The sequence below is a fragment of the Caretta caretta genome, chromosome 7 (genome assembly GCF_965140235.1).
Source record: "Caretta caretta isolate rCarCar2 chromosome 7, rCarCar1.hap1, whole genome shotgun sequence".
Lineage (NCBI taxonomy): Eukaryota > Metazoa > Chordata > Testudines > Cheloniidae > Caretta > Caretta caretta.
This window is the reverse complement of record NC_134212.1, coordinates 61,251,050-61,264,634: the sequence shown is the minus strand read 5'-3', so window position 1 is coordinate 61,264,634 and position 13,585 is coordinate 61,251,050. Positions and strand designations below refer to the sequence as shown.

Here is a 13,585-nt window from a genome sequence, read left to right as displayed (position 1 = left end):
CCAGTTGCCATAATTACCATTATTTATGATTTACAGTGTATTTATACCTGTGTATTTACAGTGTATTTATACCTTATAAAGGTAAATTCCAGTTATCTAAATGGCTCAGGGGTGGAAGCATATTGGAATTTCAGAAAATCAGAGTTTGCCAAAATTGGAATTTTTGTAAATGAAAATGTTGATTCTGGGAGACTTTTCCGACATCGTTTACCTGTGTTTAAAACAGAATCATCACAAATATTCCATAAAAGCAAGTTATAAGGCTTTTTGTCTGAAGCTTTCAACGTACTTTACAAAGGAAGATAGGCAGCATTAGCCCCATTTTACAAATGGGGAAACTGAGGCATAGAGGGCTGGCATGATTTGCACTAGGCCAAATAGCAAGTCAGTGTCAAAACTGGGAATAGATCCCAGATCTCCCAACCTTCAGTCTGGACTATGCTGTAAAACTGAATGTTACTAATCCAAGTCTCTACTATTGTTAGGGAAAAATGATTCTGAAACATCAAGCAAAGCAGTGTGTTTTAGGAAGGGTCTCTGAGTAACAAATGGGTATTATAAATTTTGGTTACAAGCTACTACTAGCCATTTAAAATTACTTCTATGAGCAATAAACACACAGTCTCCTGAAGGAAAAAAACAAGACTATACACTTTAAAATAAGGATTCTTGCTTTGTGAATCAAAGCTACAGCCTATGGCTCACTGGGGCTGTGCATCTTACATCTGTCCATCAATTCTGTAACTGCAGCTATTTCAACTTATAAATGTTAATACAAGGAACATTTCCATGCTTTTAAGTCCAAGCTGGTAAGTATCCTAGGCTGTAACTTCACTGCTTTTCCTCCTGTGACACATCAGGTTAGGAATGCCAAGTCTCTCTGCCCCGCTCCATCCTCACTCATCCCCTTAAACCTACAATTGTTTGATGCCTTAGTTGAGAATTTCCAGATATTAACATATTTGGATTTCATTTAATTTTAATCTTCTCTCATTAAAAAATAACCCCAGTCCAGTACTGTACATGGCTTGCCACCAGTGGACATCAACAGCAACAACAGTCGCAGTTCCTCTGGGGAAAAAAATACTGGCAGGAATGCATAGAGTGAGAGGCACTTCTGTTTGATGCACTTCATCCAAGCTCAACTGACAAGGATTTCCCAGTGCATACCCTGTAGGGATGAGAAACTGGCAGTGCCTCAGCAGGCCCTACACATTTCGCACCATGTTGCAATGTAGCTCCAGAGAGATCTTAAAGACCCAGTGTTACTAATAATACCGGGCACTTTTATAGTAGCTGTTCATGCGTAGATCTGAAAGCATTTCAAAGGCAGCACTATTATCCCCATCTTGGAGATGGAGAAACTGAGGCATGGAGCGGGTAGGTCAGTTTCTCAAGAAGTATAGTCATTTCAGTGACACAGGACAAGGCTATGACCAAATACAGTGAGACGAGCATCATTTACAAAGTCAGATTTGCAATAGCTTAAAAAAGAACCTCCACTTCCCCAACTTTATTTCTTGCAAAAGTACATTTTAAAAAAGCTACTTGCTGAACTACTGACTAAAGCTTCTTGCTATTCCAGTGTTACACTGATAGAACAGCTGGCTGCCATGATACCACAAAAAAGGAATAAAGAACAAATTTCAGTCTGGTCTAGAGTTGGACTCTTTCCTTCCTGTGCTACTAGGAGACAGTTCCACTCTGCTCACCTGTAGATGATGTTGATCATGCTGTGCTCACAGTCATTGGTGCTATAAACACTCAGCTTATCCAGAAGGTCCAGGAGATGTGTTGAGAAATTGCTGTCAAACTTGTTGATAGTTGCCTCGAAGCCAGATGTTAGTTGGAAGGCGTCTGCATGCTCTGCTAAAAGCTATCAAGAGGAGGCCACAGTAAGTGAGAGTGGTTCTGGGTGGCAACCAGACACACACTGTACAAGGACTCTCTCTTTTCTTTTTTCAAACTTCTGTTTCTATGGAAGAATACTGACATAAAATTTCAAAACTGCTCCATCCCAGACGCACCTTTTCTCATGCGGCATACAACAGGATGAACAGTTGTGAAATGAATTCTATATACTGCCCCTCAGGTATGCTGCAAGACCCAAGCCTAGAGCATGCTCCCTGGGCAAGGTACTGACACTGAGAAGACATCATGCCCTGGGGGTTTAAAAACCTTGCCCTGCTGGTCTGACACACAATCCAAAGGTCTGAAATGGATCCTGTTAGAGTTGTGTAGTAGTATCTTCAGTAGTAGTGTGGCTTTAACTGATCTCTACAGTATTTCATCACAGGCACTATGATCAGAAGCATCCTGTGGGTGGCTTGTTTTCAAATGCTACGTGCTGCTGTACACGAGATAGGTTCATCAGGCAAACAACACAGGCAGGGAATGTCCAGCAGACCACCTTCAAGCATTTACACTGCACTGCTCTTTCGTGGCCCCCTAGTGGCTGTCTGCAGGAATGGTGTGTCAGCCTAGCAGAAGGCAGATTGTGAGCTGCAGGGTGAGAGAAGTTAGCATACATATACACAGAAAGGAAACAAACAAAGTAGGTGTCCTAATCTCAAACGGGATGGGCTGGAAGTGGTCTAACAGTCTCCACACTAACTGGTTCATTTGCCACAAGATACTACTTTGGAGATGTGAAAGAACCCGAGCCACAAAGAACCCATGCGTTAGTGCCCACTGCCCTTGATAAAAACAGTTCAGAACTGAGTAATAAGACCAATGTTTGCTGTAAGCAACATAATTCTGCTGCAGCTGGGTAACAATGTACATGTTTAGCAGGGTCAGCGCTCTCATTAAACCACAGAGGAAGAAGGAAAATGACATGAAAAAATGCTTACTAATCTTTTGTAATTGTTGTTCAAGATGAGTTGCACTTGATCCATTCCACTCTTAGTGCCTGTGTGCCCCATGCACCATTACCAGCAATTTTTCCCTCACTGCTATAAAATGCCTAGCTGACCCTGAGCCCCCCTCAGTTCTTTCTTTCCAGAAATTCCGACATAGAGGGGTAGGAGGGTAGGTCGTGGAATAGACATCATCTCGAAGCACACATCTCGAAGAACAACACATCTCGAAGGCAACACATCTCGAAGAACAACAATTACAAAAGGTTCAAAACCGTCTTTTCTTCATCCAGTGCTTGCACATGTGCATTCCACTCTTGGTGACTCCCAAGCAGTAATAAAGCTGGAGGGATCAGAGTTCACATTCATACAGCTTAACCAAATTTGGCATCATCCCTAGAATAATAGGTGATGGTATAATGGGAGAAAGTGCACTGATGACCGGCTTGCTGCTTTACAAATGTCCTAGATAGGGATTTGCACTAAGAACACCGCTAAGGATGCTTGAGATCTTGTGGAATGAGTAGTCAGGTTACTTGGTGGCCAAATGCCTGCCTGTTCATAGCAAGTGTGGATACATGAAGTTATCCAAGACAAAATCCTCTGTGAACAGTTGGATGGACTGCTGAAATGGTTCAGTCCTGTCTATGTAAAAGTCTAGAGCTCATGTAACATCCAGTGTGTGTAGTCGTTGATTCCTATTTCTGTGAGGTTTTGGGTATAACACCGGTAAGTAGAATGCTTGATTGCTATAAAAAATTGAAACTGCTTTACAAAGGACACTCAGGGGAGGGTGTAAATATACCTTATCTTTAAAGAAGACTGTATATGGAGGTTCCGAAGTCAAGGCATGGAGTTCCAAGACTCTTCTAGCAGAAGTGATGGCAATTAGAAAAGCCACCTTCTAAGGGAGGTATAGTAAGGAGCACATTGCTAAAAGATCAAACGGTGGTCCCATAAATTTAGACAAGACCAGGCTCTAGTCCCAAGGGTGGAGGGACAAGCTCTCTTCATTGAGGATACAACTTTTCAAGGCCTTTAAGGAATCGGATTGTCATGTCATTTGAAAAAACAGAACTGTTATCCACACAATGGTGGAAAGCTGATATTGTTGTCAGGTGAACCTTGACAGAGGAAATTGCTAAGCCTTGCTGTTTCAGGTGCAGCAAACAGTATATGTTGGATGGACGAATGTATCAGCAAGACTCTGGTTTGGGAAGCCAAGACTGAGAACCGCTTCCATTTTGACAGCTAGGTGGCCCTGGTGGAGGGCTTTCTACTGCTTAGTAAGACTTGGCGAATTTGCTCCAAGCAAGCTTGTTCTCTGGGATTTAGCCATGGAGCTTCCAGGCTGTTAAATGAAGGGAACACAGGTTCAGGGGAGCAGCTGACTGTGGTATTACATAAGAACATAAGAGCAGCCATACTGGTTCAGACCAAAGGTCTATCTAGCCCAGTATCCCGTCTTCCGACAGTGGACAATGCCAGGTACCCCAGAGGGAATGAACAGAATAGGTAATCATCAAGTGATCCATTCCCTGTCATCCATTCCCAGCTTCTGGCAAACAGAGACTAGGGATACCATCCCTGCCCATCCTGGCTTATAGCCATTGATGGACCTATCCTCCATGAACTTATCTAGTTCTTTTCTGAACTGTATTTTAGTCTTGGCTTTCACAACATCCTCTGGCAAAAAGTTCCGCACACTGACTGTGCATTGTGTGAAAAAATACCTTTTGTGTGTTTAATAGGCAGCAGGTTTAAATTTCATTTGGTGACCCCTAGTTCTTGTGTTATGAGAAGAAATAAATAACACTTCCTTATTTACTTTCTCCACTCCAGTCATGATTTTATAGCCCTCTATCATATCCCCCCTTAGTAGTCTCTTTTCCAAGCTGAAAAGTCCCAGTCGTATTAATCTCTCCTCATACAGAAGCTGTTCCATACCCCTAATAATTTTTGTTGCCCTTTTCTGAACCTTTTCCAATTCCAATACATCCTTTTTGAAATGGGGTAACCACCTCTGCACGCAGTATTCAAGATGTGGGCGTAATGGATTTATATAGAAGCAATATGATATTTTCTGTCTTATTACCTATCCCTTTCTTAATTATGCCCAATATTCTGTTCGCTTTTTTGACTGCCGCTACACATTGAGTGGATGTATTTAGAGAACTATAAACCATGATACCAAGATCTCTTTCTTGAGTGGTAACAGCTAATTTAGACCCCATATTTTATATGTATAACTGGGATTGTGTTTTCCAATGTGCATTACTTTGCATTTATCAACATTGAATTTCATCTGCCATTTTGTTGTCCAGTCACCCAGTTTTGAGAGATCCTTTTGTAGCTCTTCACAGTCTGCCTGGGATTTATATATCTTGAGTAGTTTTGTATCATCTGCAAATTTTGTCACTTCACTGTTTACCCCTTTTTCCAGATCATTTATGAATATGTTGAATAGGACTGGTCCCAGTACAGACCCCTGGGGACAACACTATTTGCCTCTCTCCATTCTGAAAACTGACCATTTATTTCTACCCTTTTGTTTCCTATCTTTTAACCAGCTACCAATCCACGAGAGGACCTTCCCTCTTATCCCATGACAGCTTACTTTGCTTAAGAGCCTTTGGCGAGGGACCTTGTCATCTTTGGAGCCCTTTTTAAGAATTGGAGTCATATTAGCTATCCTCCAGTCATTTGGTACAGAAGCTGATTTAAATGATAGGTTACAGACTATAGTTAGTAGTTCTGCAATTTCACATCTGAGTTCCTTCAGAACTCTTGGGCGAATACCATATGGTCCTGCTGACTTATTACTGTTTAGTTTATCAATTTGTTCCAAAACCTCCTCTAATGACACCTCAATCTGGGCAGTTCCTCAGATTTGTCACCTAAAAAGAATGGCTCAGGTTTGGGAATCTCCCTCACATCTTCAGACGTGAAGACCGATGCAAAGAATTCATTTAGTGTCTCCGCAATGGCCTTCTTGTCCTTGAGTGCACCTTTAGCATCTTGATCGTCCAATGGCCCCACTAGTTGTTTAGCAGGCTTCCTGCTTCTGATGTACTTACAATTTTTTTTTATTATTTTTTGAGTCTTTGGCTAGCTGTTCTTCAAGTTCTTTTTCAGCTTCCTAATTATATTTTTACACTTGATTTGCCGGAATTTATGCTCCTTTCTATTTTCCTCACTAGGATATAACTTCCATTTTTTAAAGGATGCCTTTTTGCCTCTCACTGTTTCTTTTACTTAGTTGTTTAGCCATGATGGCACTTTTTTGGTTCTCTTACAGTTTTTTAATTTGGTGTATAGATTCATAGATATTTAGGCCAGAAGGGACCATTATGATCATCTAGTCCGACCTCCCGCACAACGCAGGCCACAGAATTTCACCCACCACTCCTAAAAAAGACCTCACACCTATATCTGTGCTATTGAAGTCCTCAAATTGTAGTTTGAAGACCTCAAGGAGCAGAGAATCCTCCAGCAAGTGACCCGTGCCCCATGCTACAGAGGAAGGCGAAAAACCTCCAGGGCCTTCCAATCTACCCTGGAGGAAAATTCCTTCCCGACCCCAAATATGGCGATCAGCTAAACCCTGAGCATATGGGCAAGATTCATCAGCCAGATACTACAGAAAATTCTTTCCCGGGTAACTTGGATCTTACCCCATCTAAAAACCCATCACAGGCCATTGGGCCTATTTACCATGAACATTTAATTACCAAAACCATGTTATCCCATCATACCATCTCCTCCATAAACTTATCGAGTTTAATCTTAAAGCAAGATAGATCTTTTGCCCCCACTACTTCCCTCGGAAGGCTATTCCAAAACTTCACTCCTCTGATGGTTAGAAACCTTCGTCTAATTTCTAATCTAAATTTCCTAGTGGCCAGTTTATATCCATTTGTTCTTGTGTCCACATTGGTACTGAGTTTAAATAATTCCTCTCCCTCTCTGATATTTATCCCTCTGATATATTTATAGAGAGCAATCATATCTCCCCTCAACCTTCTTTTAGTTAGGCTAAACAAGCCAAGCTCCCTGAGTCTCCTTTCATAAGACAAGTTTTCCATTCCTCGGATCATCCCAGTAGCCCTTCTCTGTACCTGTTCCAGTTTGAATTCATCCTTCTTAAACATGGGAGACCAGAACTGCACACAGTATTCCAGGTGAGGTCTCACCAGTGCCTTATATAACGGTACTAAAACCTCCTTATCCCTACTGGAAATACCTCTCCTGATGCATCCCAAGATGACATTAGCTTTTTTCACAGCCATATCACATTGGCAGCTCATAGTCATCCTATGATCAACCAATACTCCAAGGTCCTTTTCCTCCTCCGTTACTTCTAGTTGATGTGTCCCTAGCTTATAACTAAATTTCTTGTTATTAATCCCTAAATGCATGACCTTACACTTCTCACTATTAAATTTCATCCTATTCCTATTACTCCAGTTTACAAGGTCATCCAGATCCTCCTGTAGGGTATCCCTGTCCTTCTCTAAATTAGCAATACCTCCCAGCTTTGTATCATCTGCAAACTTTATTAGCACACTCCCACTTTTTGTGCTGAGGTCAGTAATAAAAAGATTAAATAAGATTGGTCCCAAAACTGATCCTTGAGGAACTCCACTGGTAACCTCCCTCCAACTTGACAGTTCACCTTTCAGTAGGACCCGTTGTAGTCTCCCCTTTAACCAATTCCCTATCCACCTTTCAATTTTCCTATTGATGCTCATCTTATCCAATTTAACTAATAATTCCCCATGTGGCACAGTATCAAACGCCTTACTAAAATCTAAGTAAATTAGATCCACTGCGTTTCCTTTATCTAAAAAATCTGTTACTCTCTCAAAGAAGGAGATCAGGTTGGTTTGGCACGATCTACCTTTTGTAAAACCATGTTGTATTTTGTCCCATTTACCATTGACTTCAATGTCCTTAACTACCTTCTCCTTCAAAATTTTTTCCAAGACCTTGCATACTACAGATGTCAAACTAACAGGCCTATAATTACTTGGATCACTTTTTTTATACATTTAAGTTGAGCCTCTATTATGGTGTTTTTAAAAAGTTTCCATGCAGCTTGCATGGATTTCACTTTTGGTGCTGTACCTTTTAATTTCTGTTTACCTAACTTCCTTATTTTTGTGTAGTCCCCTTTTCTGAAATTAAATGCTACAGTGTTGGGCTGCTGTGGTGTTTTCCCCGCCATAAGGATGTTAAATTTAATTATATTATGGTCACTATTACCAAGCGGTTCAGGATCAGATCCTGTGCTCCACTTAGGACTAAATCAAGAATTGCCTCTCCTCTTGTGGGATTCCAGGACTGGCTGCTCTTAGAAGCAGTTATTTAAGGTGTCAAGAAACTTTATCCCTGCATCCCTTCCTGAGGTGACATGTACCCAGTCAATATGGGGATAGTTGAAATACCCAGTTATTAAGTTTTTTATTTTAATAGCCTCTCTAATCCCCCGGAGCATTTCACAGTCACTATCACCATCCTGGTCAGGTGGTTGATAATATATCCCTGCTGTTATATTCTTATTATTAGAGCATGGAATTACTATCCACAGAGGTTCTATAGTACAGTTTGGTTCATTTAAGATTTTTTCTTCATTTGATTCTACACTTTCTTTCACATATAGTGCCAGTCCCCCACCAGCATGACCTGTTCTGTCCTTCTGATATATTTTGTACCCGGATATTATTGTGTCCCATTGATTATCCTCATTCCAACAAGTTTCTGTGATGCCTCTTATATCAATATCCTCATTTAATATAAGGCAGTTCAGTAAACGCATCTTATTATTTAGACTTCTAGCATTTGTATATAAGCACTTTAAGAACTTATCACTTTTTAGCTGTCTGCCAATATATGATATAATTGAATGGCACTTTTTTCATTTGACTGTTTCTCATCAGATCCTACCTGTATTTATCATCTTCCATCCTCTCCTCCTTACTAGGACATAGAGAATCTCCATTAATAGATCCTCCCCTAAGGGATGTCTCTGTCCGAATCACGTGCTCCTCTGCACCTGTAGGCTTTCCCCCAGCCCTTTGTTTAAAAACTGCTCTACGATCTTTTTAATTTTAAGTGCCAGCAATCTGATTCCATTTTGCTTTAGGTGGAGCACATCTTTCCTGTATAGGCTCCCACTTTCCCCAAAGTTTCCCCAGTTCCTAATAAACCTAAACCCCTACTCCCTACACCATCGTCTCATCCATGCATTGAGGCCCTGCAGTTCTGCCTGTCTAACTGGACCTGCGTGTGGAACTGGAAGCATTTCAGAGAATGCTATCATAAAGGTCCTGGACTTCAATCTCTTACCTAGCAGCCTAAATTTGGCCTCCAGGACCTCTCTCATATCCTTCCCTATGTCACTGGTACCTACACGTACCACAACCACTGGCTCCTCCCCAGCACTCCACCTAAGTCTATCTAGATGTCTCGAGAGATCCGCAACCTTTGCACCAGGTAGGCAAGTAACCATGCGGTTCTCCCGGTTATCGCAAACCCAGCCAACTATGTTTCTAATGATCGAATCACCCAATACCCGTTTCTTCCTAATAACTGGAGTTCCTCCCCGCACTCCCCAGAGAGGTATCCTCAGTGCGAGAGGATACCACATCTGGAAGGAGGGTCCCAACTATGGGATCATTTCCCTCTGCTCCAGTTAGATGTTCTCCTTCCCTGAGACTTTCATCCTCCTCAACAGCATAGAGGCTGTCAGACTGGGGGTGGGACTATTCTACTGTGTCTCATTTATGTACCTCTCTGTCTCCCTTAGCTCTTCCAGATCAGAGACTCTGGGCTCCAAAGCCCGTACACAGTCTCTGAGAGCCAGGAGCTCCTTGCACCAAATGCACACACATGCCACCTGCCCATTGGGCAGGTAACCATACATGCTGTATTGGGTGCAATAAACTGGATAGCCCCCCTCTGTTGCTGGATGTCTGCCTGCATTATTTTTTTATTTATTATCTATTTGAGTGATCAAATCCAGGTGCAACAGAAGTAAGATTGGAGTCACCACTAAGAGATCAAGTCGAGTGGAGAACCAGTATTGGTGTGGGCACACCAATTGGAACTGGGGGTAAAGCATAATAAAGCTTTACCGTCCAGGGTGGCAGGAAGGCGTCTGCAATGGAACCCAGACTGCAGCCTTGACAGCAGAAGAATTGATGACATTTTCTGTTGTACTTGTTCACATATAGGTCTGCCTGGGAAGTCCCCCACTGCTTGAATATGCCTCTGGCTACATCCAGGCGAACAGACCACTCGTGATGACTAAAGAAAGACCTGCTCAAGTGATCTGTTATCTCGTTCTGCACCCCTGGAAGGTAAGAGGAGTCGAGGTAGACTGAATGGGTTATACAAAATTCCCATAGATGAACTGCTTCCTGAAAAAGGAAGGATGAGCGAGCTCCTCCCTTCCTGTTGAGGTAAAACATGGCTGCGGTGTTGTCTGTCAGAACAAATAGGTTTCTCCTTCTGATATGAGGCAGGGATGACTGACAGGCAAGACTAACCACTCTGAACTCTCTAATGTTGATATGAAGAGAGATCTTTGTAAATGACCAAAGACCTTGAGTTCTGAGGGGCCCCAAGTGAGCTCCCCATCCTAGCACTAACGTGTCTGAGACCAGAGTCATTGACGGTCGAGAAGGGATGAAGGGAACATCCACACAAGCGTTGAGAGGATCCAACGACCAATTCAGAGAAACAAAGAACCCGGGAAGGAACTGTGAATACAATGTCCACAGGAAGATGGCTTGGCAAGTACCCTGAGACCATCCAAGTCTGGAAGAGTATGAGATACAGATTCACATGTTGTACCACTTGTGGGCACAAGACCATGCGGCTCAGGAGCCTTACACAGTTTTGGGCTGTTGTGATTGGATGACATTTGAGGTGTGTAACCAGGGATTGGACCAACTGGAATTGTAACTTGGGAGAAGGGGGGTAACACCCTTGCCTGGATAGAGTCTAACACACACCAATAAACTCTATCCTCTGTACCAGACAAAGTATAGATTTGTCTGCATTGATCAATAGGCTTAAGGCCTTGAATGTTGACTGGATGAGTCAAACACTGGACACAACCAGAGCCCTGGCCCAGCCCTTGACTAGTCAGTCATTCAGATATGGGTAGGCCTGAACTCCTAATCTCCTCAGGAACACTGCCACTACAGCCATGCATTTTGTGAATACCCGAGAAACTGCAGACAGGCCAAATGGAAGCACCGTGAACTGGTAATGTGACTGCTTCACTACAAACCTGAGGAACCTTCTGTGCCCACAGTATATTGAGGCATAGAAGGAGGCATCTCTTAAATCAAGGGTGGCGTACCAGTCCCTGGGATCCAGAGAAGGAATAATTGATGCCAGGAGGACCATGCAGAACTTTATATTTTTGAGATAGTTGTTAAGTTGATGCAGGTCTAAAATAGATCCGAGACCTCCCTTGGCTGTCAGGATTAGGAAATAACGGGAGTAGAAACCCTTCCAGGCTGTGGGGGGAATCTTTTACTACCTCTATCTGTATGCCCAGATTTAAGGCTACTCCCTTTAACAACTCTAGGTGAGCTTTATAGTCATCTGGGGGAGGTGAGATGCCCTTGACTGAGACTGCCTTGTCAGGAAAGGAGGACAAGGAGGCCTGCACTGGCTGTGGATGCTCTTCCTTCCCTTCTTTATCTATGGGGTCCTGTTGAACCTGGTTTTGGAATCTGGTTTGAAACTGGGAAGAGTAGGACCCAATCTCCGACTCAAAAGAAGACAATTCTCATTCTGGTGGCCACAGGAGTGCAGCTCCTGACTGTGCTGGCGATCAGTGCCAAGGTGGAGAGGTCTGCAGCAAGGCCAGCATCATGAGTTTCCCCTTGATGATGCTGAAGGGCAAGCTGTCATGGGTACAGGAGACTGGTCCAGTACCATGCGTTGTAATGATCCAACCAGTTCACCCGTGTCCGCCAGCACTGAAAGTGACGACTCTTGTACTGCGAGCAACACCAGTACTGACAGCAAGAGGAGATCACTAGCAGCTGCAAACACCTCTGGCAATGTTGGTATTGAGAGTGTTGGTATCGGTGCAGTGCTGCAGATATGGAAGTCTCTTCTGGCTCCAGACTTGACAGTACCTGCATAGGTGCCGGCTTCCATGGTACCAAGGCAGAGGAGCACTTGGGTTTAGAGTGCAATTTACTCTGATCCCCATACCTGGCAGACTTCATGTAGATTGCCCCCTTTCAGCAGTCTGCTTTTTATGCCTCTTCCTAGGCACTAGGATTGGTACCAGGACTCTGACATGATAGGATGCCAAAGCAGTCAGTGCTGATTCTGTCTGTCTGGCTCAGATGGAGGTCTTGGTGCCTTCTCCATGAGCAGAAACTTTAGCTGGGCTTCCTGATCTTTATTTGTGTGAGGCTTAAAGCCCTTGCAAATTTGGCAAAGGTCCCAGTATGAGCTTCCCCAAGGCACTTCAAGCAACTAACTTGTTGGTTGCTCATGGGCATAGACTTATTATAGGAAACACAGGGTTTGAAGCACAGTGACCAAGGCATCTCTTGGCACCAGGGATTGATGGAAAAGCAAATAAACAGAAAATCTAACTGTAATTTTACTACTAGTGACTAATTATTCACAATACATAAAGAACAAAATCAACTGTGAGAACTTGCAAATGCAAGAAGAATAGTTCCAGAGACGATCATGGTTGGCAAAAAGAAGCTGAGGGGGCACAGGGTTGGCTAGGAGCTTTTTACCAAAGCTAGTGGCACTTGGCAGCAGAGGGTGCTCAAGCCACTCCAACGAATACCACTGAGGGAAAAATTTCTGGCAACTTTGAACTGGGCACATACACACCAAGAGTGGAATGCATTGTGCAAGCACTCAAAGAACACTTGTGGTGAAATGAGAAGGTAGGCATTAGTGGAAATGTGCTGTTCTGAGGTATTCGTGGATTTGTAACACTGAGTCTGTAAGCATTCTGTATCTCAGCAAGGATCTGTGCTGAACAGCTGCTGTGTGGAAGTGTCCCTTACTCAGCAGGCCTGCTCCATGTGTGTATGGAGAGGTAGATCTGCTAAATTTAGTGACCAAAGTAAGCATTCACTGCTTTTTATCCCTGTTGACAGGGCTGGCTCTGTAGGGGTAAGACTGACAGAAAGCTGGATTCTGTTCCTTTCCTCTAGCATCAGAATTGTGTATTAAGTTCCAGTCAGTTACACTATGCAAACCCACTGAAGAGAACAGAGCTGCATGGCTGTCACTGGAAGCTTGCAGAACCTTTATGCATGATGACCATCCCTGAGAAGAAAAAAGCTCAGCCTGACTGTCAGAGCCTTGGCTGAGCTCGTAGTGCTAGCAGTTAGAAAAATATTTTTTTTTCTCTTGTAACCTGAGCACATTTGATCTGAATTCACTAAAGGCATGTGTAAGGGCATAACAGACATGGAACCTTGAGGGGCCATTTCTCAGAATGAAGTCGCTCTTTGAGGAATGTTTTGAGTGTATTTATTTACATGAGCTTTTAAGTTCACACTTAAAGGAGCCTGGCTGGTTAGTTTAAAGAACACTTATTCCCTCCTTGTTACCAAATGGGAACAGCACACGCTGCTGGCTGGATGATCGTGAAGTACCTCTATGGCTTTTTCAGTGCAATGGAAGAAAGGTAGAAATAAGAGAAACCTGACTTCCAAGGTGCT

At 43.0% G+C, this 13,585-nt stretch overlaps 1 protein-coding gene across 3 annotated transcripts in view; it reads right to left on the bottom strand.

Moving 5' to 3' along the window:
* Positions 1 to 13,585, bottom strand: part of TUBGCP2 (tubulin gamma complex component 2) — a 93,412-nt gene that overhangs the window by 534 nt on the left and 79,293 nt on the right. For all 3 annotated transcript variants that reach the window (XM_048859473.2, XM_048859475.2, XM_048859471.2), the window contains one exon: positions 1,713 to 1,876. In XM_048859473.2, coding sequence (XP_048715430.1) covers positions 1,713 to 1,876 — 164 coding nt within the window. The remainder of the gene's footprint in view (positions 1 to 1,712; positions 1,877 to 13,585) is intronic.